The sequence below is a fragment of the Priapulus caudatus genome, unplaced genomic scaffold (genome assembly GCF_000485595.1).
Source record: "Priapulus caudatus unplaced genomic scaffold, Priapulus_caudatus-5.0.1 Scaffold6, whole genome shotgun sequence".
NCBI classification, from domain to species: Eukaryota; Metazoa; Priapulida; class Priapulimorpha; order Priapulimorphida; family Priapulidae; genus Priapulus; species Priapulus caudatus.
Genome location: NW_014577067.1, coordinates 2,663 through 10,049, shown reverse-complemented (window position 1 = coordinate 10,049; position 7,387 = coordinate 2,663). Strand labels below are relative to the sequence as shown.

General features: G+C 39.3%; 1 protein-coding gene across 1 annotated transcript in view; it reads right to left on the bottom strand.

Annotated features, from left to right (window-relative positions):
- The window catches only part of LOC106805427 (integrator complex subunit 8-like), a gene marked incomplete at its 5' end in the record, with an annotated part of 14,585 nt that extends 9,367 nt beyond the window's left edge, over positions 1-5,218 (bottom strand). Inside the window, 10 exon segments of the mRNA XM_014807010.1 lie at positions 159-285; positions 642-733; positions 1,078-1,230; positions 1,510-1,602; positions 1,817-1,993; positions 2,422-2,479; positions 2,890-2,955; positions 3,923-4,057; positions 4,821-4,923; positions 5,108-5,218. Coding sequence (XP_014662496.1) covers positions 159-285; positions 642-733; positions 1,078-1,230; positions 1,510-1,602; positions 1,817-1,993; positions 2,422-2,479; positions 2,890-2,955; positions 3,923-4,057; positions 4,821-4,923; positions 5,108-5,218 — 1,115 coding nt within the window.
- Between the last annotated feature and the right edge of the window lie 2,169 nt (positions 5,219-7,387).

The following is a 7,387-nucleotide window of genomic DNA, read 5'->3' as shown; positions in this document are numbered from 1 at the left end:
TTAACTTCATTTCAAGTCAATTACTATGACAACAAAACTTTAAAATATTTACATAAACAGATACCATGCACTGCTACTATATAAATAAAAAATAGCTTAACTGAATTATTTATTTCTAACATCATCCCAGCAGAAAAATGCAAAAAAGCTAAACATACTATCAATAGATAAGTGCTGCCATCTACACCCTGATGTTCCAGATGAGTAGGGAATGAGCTGCTGACTAGCTTCCCAGCCAGTACCTTGTGAATCACGTTGCAACACATGATCTTAAATTGCATTGAGCTGAAACGTACAGATGTGAATGAAAACATTTGTATCGAAAGGACATACATCAAATAAGGCAGTCAAATGGGTTAGCTAGCATTGGGAAACAGGATCATAATTATAATGACAATTAAGTCTAGAAACTCCCTCTAATACAGTGATTATCCTGCTTATGCAAGACTTATACGTTATGCAATACACATACGTTCACGCATAAGTTTATAATTAGCAAGCAGGCATTAGTACATTTTCATTTTAGGCAGAACAGTGTTCTAAATTAGTCTTGATCAGTTGTCAAGGTGTGTCAACCTACACATAACCTAACCCTACAGTTTTGCACATAGACAGTATATTTCCCAGTACATTCATTCTACCTTCTGTGTGGAAAGCCTCTCTCCAGCTCCGATGTGTACACATACCACAATTCTGATTTCTCACAGTTATCTGACAACAGTCTTACCAGTTCCTGGCAACGTGGATAAAAACAAAATCTGTTTAGAAACCTCAAAATGGAACGCCCATGATATTAATACCAGATTATACATCGACTGCTAATATTTTGGAAACATTTGACCTATGGCATTCAAAATTTCACCTTGCATTTCATTCTCAACTTTGTTTACATGGTGTATCAATAATCAATACTTCAGTAAATAGCGATGCGGCATTCCCCTTTAACATATTTTGTGAAGAATGCTAACACATTAAAATAGAAATAAACACCATTTATTTTGCATAGAGTAGTATAAAGAAATATAATAATAATAATAATAACAATAATATGCAATATATGTTTGCACGTGTGTGTACCTCATGGTCATTCTTCTCCCGTGCCAGGTTCACTTTCTCTAGCAGGGACAACTCTTGCTTTGTTGTTCCAGGCTCATCACACACAGTGCCAGTAGCAAGCAAGTACCCCTCCAAAGTTTTCTTGTCAATAATACAGTACTTTGGTGTATCAATCTGAAGCAACAACCATATTATAACCTCGTAAAGGAAAAGTTTCATTTTGACTATGCAGCTTTGTTGTAAATCCCGTCCTCTGTTGGCGGTTTTTTATGAAAATTACATCTTAAGATATATATCTTTGCCTTGAATGCAATTATTATAATTACTATCGCGGTGAACTAGTTTGGGCATAGGAAACGGTTTATTGGAAACTTGCATTGTACCAGCATTGCAGGTAGGATGCCATTGAGACTTTATGGCTCTTCTCCTCATAATTACTTCAAGATCTCTCACCTTATGCAACATTTTTGATGTTGTGACAAACATTTCAGATGATTTCTTGTAATCTTCCTTGAAGAAATAGAAGCATCCTAAGTCGTAACTTATCTGCAGGAATACAAGCACCAAAAGAGCGAAATTTTAGTAAAGATTTCCAAACAAAATCACTAGTCATAATTATAGACAATTCAACAATTATCAAACAATCAATTATTTCAACAACTATTTTTGCATAATTATGATTGTCATGAGTGTACAGTAGGATTGCACGTAGTGAGCATAATAAATCATATGCTGTAGGTTGCAACTTAGTGTCAAGCACCTGAGCTATCAACTCCTCCTGACAGATTGTGATACCCTTCTCCCACGAGTGCGATACGTCGTCGTCGTCCTCCTCTCTCAGGGCTGTGAAGCTCTCTAAAGCAGGCATCTGCAGAGACTTGATCAAGCTCAGACCAGTTTCGAGAATGCCAAGTGAGATCTCCACATCGGATTTTAACTGGAAACACAAGTTCACACAATCCTACGTGTCATGCAAGCTGTCATGTAGTACGCAGCAGGTCAGTTAGGTGGTAAACACCACATACTTGCTCCATATTGTAACATTACACTACATGTACAAGTTGTTTATAACTTGTAGCAGGGGGTGCGGTGGATTATAAACTGGACAATAGACATATCGATAAGAAATTGTTACTTGTATAGATTTGTGCAATTTCTTATGTTTGTTTTGCACAATGTTACTTGCTAAAAGGATTCATAAGAATAAAAAAAATTTAAAAAAAATGATCACTCAATTTTTGATAACATTTGAATTCATTTTCCTGTTTTCTTATAACATCAAGTAAATATAATTATCATAGACCATATATTTTGTACGATCTTACAAAGATATGTATATTTTACATCATGGTTTCAATGCCTTACCGTGTTCATGAGAACTTCATTATTTGCTGTGTGATTGGCTGTTTCAAACTGACCAGGCCTTGAAACAACAATGAATAATTAATTATTATATATAGCAGGCACACCCCCCCACATATTCACATACACCACACAGGCATGCACACAGACACTCGCACATGCACACAGACACACGTGCATGCACACACCCATAACAGATAGTGAAGACTGTAATTAGCAGTCAGGAAGAATGAACTAAGTTATAATTTTGGTAATAGATGCTCCTCATTGAGTGTATGAATATCTCAAACTGCATTTTAGTAAAATATAGAATGCACATAATTCCAATAATCAGTTTTGTACCAGAAAATGTAAAAAAAAATCCACTTCTGCTTTATGTAACATAATAATATTTGTTTCATAACATAGTAAATAGACACTGAGGTGTACTATAGTGCTACGAACTGTAGGGTTAGAATACGAAAAACCTACATTTGAACACTGTTGAACTTAGGTGGCCGTTGGGGAAAACTATCCCTTACAACAGCTTGGACAACCCTGAAAAACATACAATGTTTCAATTAATTTGACTGAATATTATCAAAAGTAGATAATAGGGAAGGAGTGTGACTTCAATAAACATGGGAAATTCGTCATTTACTAGCATTAGAATACCTACGATTTACTACGCGTAACTCAACCAACTTGAGCTCAAATCGTACACAGTACATTCGCCTAGCATCGTGCGAAATCGTTTCGTCGTATACACCCGCAATCTGGAGATACAGATTAAAATGTACGACACAATTCTCCATTCTGTTGCCAGCAAATCGACTGTATAACCCGCCTAACTTGAAACAATAGGCAGCTATTAACGACTCTTGCGCACTCTTGCGCCCTCAGTGATGCGGTGTGGCTCGCTGGGAGATTGGAGCTGGAGCTGCTGCTGATTGCAGTGGGCGTGCGTGCGTGGGGCGCATACCAGCTGTAAATAGGTCAAAGATTAGCTCGCCGAGTGTTGCGTCGATGTCCAATCTCCCAGCTAGCCACACCGCATCGCCGAGGGCACAAGAGTGCGCAAGAGTCGTTAGTATAGCTGCCTATTGTTTCAAGGTAGGCAGGTTATGAAGTCGATTTGCTGGCAACAGAATGGAGAATTGTGTCGTACGTTTTAGTCTGTATCTCCGGATTGCAGGTGTATACGAGGAAACGATTTCGCACGATGCTAGGCAAATGTACTGTGTACGATTTGAGCTCAAGTTGGTTGAGTTACCCGTAGTAAATCGTATGTATTCTAAGGCTAGTAAATGAAGAATTTCCCTTGTTTATTGAAGTCACACTCCTTCCCTATTATCTACTTCTAATATTATTAATAACAAATTCATACTTATTTTATCCACAGACATTAGATACTAAGATTTCACAGATCACTACAACACTGTAGATACTATGGATTTTTCAATACATTTGTCCTGCGCACCCAATTTACTCTAAGTTGACTATTTTCATATCTCTTACTACCTACCATCTATGGTAAATATGCAAAGCAAATACAGCTTGGTCAGCCAAGTCTGACCACTCCACAATCTCTCGGCTGCTTAGTAGTCCAGCCTCGGCTAGCAAATCAGATAAGAGCTGATTGGACATCGACAGAGACAATCTGTAAATTCAATGGAAAACTTCTACACTGGTGCACAATTACATTTCCCCAGCAAATGTACCCAGAGAGCACAGCTACGAAAGTAACTATGACCTCGTTTATATTTCTATTACAATTTTCAATATGCTACAGCTGAAATCATTACTGCTCATTAATATACAACACCACACTATATTTGCAAGAAGCCTAATATAATATTGGCCATGGCTCCTCGACCGGTAAGCAGTTGCCAATGTTCTGTGACTAAACGACCGGATTGACCAATCAACAGGGAGCTTCTGACGCACGCAGTATGCTAGTTGCTATGGTGGTGGTGCTGCCAAGCAAATTATATTTTTTTTATCAGAAAACTATCAACACATTTTTGTTATGATATCAATTATTGTGTACCAGTAAGAAAACTAGTTTAAACAGTACATTTAGTGGTAGTTATAGTGATTTTAATGGCCTCCCTTCCCTTCCCTCCATGAGATGTGACCGGTCAAGGAGCCCCAGCGTATAATATTTAATAAAAGGAATTTAATCAGGCAGACAATTATATCATTGGCTAGATGACCAAAAAGGCAAATGGGTCAACTCTTTTACTTCATTCTTTAATCTTTATACCTTACTGCATTTATTTTTGGTCATGTAATTCTTATTTGTTAATTTTTCTTTTTCTTGTGCCCACCGAAAACCATTGATTAATTGTCAAGAGACTGTCAGATCGACGTAACCATATCTAGATAGATAGATAGATCATAGATTCAAAGGTGTCACATACTCATCCATTAATAGTTTCAGGTTCCACTTGAGCGCAGAAGCAGTCTTGAGAGCAAGCATTTTCAGAGCTCTCATTTTCTTGCGACCATAGTTAGCACCCCCTGCTGCAAATCAAATGAAAAGTCAAATAAATGAGTTATAACATGTCAAACAATAAAGAGAAAATTTCTAATTCCTTTGCATTTAAATAAAGAATGACATGACAAATGTAAGAAAAATGTCTGTATAGTTTACGATTTCTCTAAGCTCTCTAGCTCCAAATCATACATGCCTACAATATACACATACCTTCCATAATCTGTTCATCCATGATTATCATATCCTGTTTCATTGATAACATACGTTCCATTGAGTGGGCTTTGCCTAAAAATTGCTTCAGCAATTGGATCGCAGATGGATCTGTGAGTATCATAAATCAATAAGTAAAATCAATACCAATATAATTTCAAACCACTGATATCATGGTAGGATATGCAGGAACAGATGACTATGTAAAACAGTTGATGCAGCTCCACTAATGGAGATCTAAATGAATCACCCAGGATGTAAAACACTTTGACAATTACCACCCTTACTTAGGCTGAGAGGGTCTATGTCCCCCAGGGACCAGGGTACTGCCGGAACATACCCTAGGTATGGTCCGGTATACCGGAACGTACCCTGGTACTATCTAATATGCCAGACCGTACCTCGCCTACTCCACTAACGAGTCTAGGGAGTCGCCTACACCTACTCCCTAACACTAACCCTAACCCTAACCATATCAAATAGTCACCAGCATAGGATAGTTAGGAGTACCCAGGGAGACATAGACCCTATGAGCCTTACTTAGTGTGAGGGAACGAGGTCGATTTGGTGCAGTTGTGCCTAAGTGCTGAAATCAGCGATCATGATGTAGCATACACACTGACACAATCTTTAATGTGACTAGAGTGGTCAGAACCTTGGAGAAAAAAGTGTTCATCTCGTAAATTAAACAGTGCACGTGTGTATCCCTACCTTAGTTTCTGTCCCACATGATACAAAGTGTTAATAAAAATCAAGTTTGCGGCTTTGGGGACATGGTACTGGTAGTTGGTACTCTAAGTCTAAAACTTGCCTTGGTTGGCTTAAAGTGCTGAATGAACCCACAGTACTACTACTACTACAGAGACAGTACACAGTGTCAGTAGACAGTACAGAGACTGGTACATAAAACTAAAAGTAAAACTAAAAGTCATACTGATACTCATACGGTGCAAATCCACTTTAGGCACCTTAGGTATCACGAAGTGATGCACAGATTTCTGTGTATCATCAACTGATGCACAGACTTTCCGTATATCAAGGATGATGCAAAAACCCTAACCCTACCCCTAACTCTAACACACTTCGTGATACCTAAGCCTAAGGTTATACTTTATGACTTAGGGTTAAGGTTAGGGTTTTTGCATCATTCCTTGATATACGGAAAGTCTGTGCATTAGTTGATGATACACAGAAATCTGTGCATCACTTCGTGATACCTAAGGTGCCTAAAGGCTAAAGTGGATTTGCGCCCTTCTGTTATAATACTACTACTAGTTATGCTGATAGGGTCTATGTCCCCCAGGGTACTGCCGAAACGTACCCTGGTAACTATCTAATATGCCAGACCGTACCTTGCCTACTCCAAACCGTACCCTGACTTTCAGCTGATGTCGTAATATATACCGCTTGTTGGCAGGAAACGCGCCGCTTTATGCTCCCCTTCCTTGTTCCCGCAAAATATTCGTAACCCTTACCCTTGTGTTACGTTTCACCTTCCGACCCTTTCTACAAGTGTCAGCGAGTCTATACGTTTCCAACCCATTAAGATAATCATACTTGTATTAGGTCATATCTACTCTTGTCTCCCCAGTGTCTGCCGGATAGTACCCTGTCCCTGGGTACGGGTCCGGGGTATACCGGAACGTTTACTCCGGTAACTATTGATATGGCCGGACGCTGTTTACCTTGCTTACTCCCCTACGTACCGTACCTCCGATTGAGTTAGTTTCAAAATTTATATATAGGGACCAAACGGTAGATACAATAATGTACCCTCACACCATAATAGGATAGCGCTCACCAACGCCGACCTATACCTTTTCTGCTTTTTTTTTTTTCAGGAGCGATGCTCCGAGTGAATCACTCGGCAGGCTTTGCTGGTGTGATTTTCATGAGACTAGAACTTCCAAAGTGGGTATATTCTAAACACGAACCTTTCTCAGCTATCGGGAACTTACTATCGTATCGCCACATAGCTCTGTTATTAAAACTAATATAACCTGCTCTCCCCTGTTACCAAAATGAAACTCGACAGTGACGGAGCGCGCCGAATCATACTTGAGCGCCATCTTTTGTACCTGGACGTACGATCTTCCCAATCGCATAGCGATCGGCAAAAACAGTCATGCGCTCCTCCCGATTGCGTCCGCCGCTTCGCAATCCGCTCCCTTCAAAACCGAAGTACGTCACAGGTCTCACAGACAAATGCGCGCTCATACTATATCGCCGCTCGTCCACTTCACAATTCGTGTAACAGCTCTACTATTAGTTTAACTACAG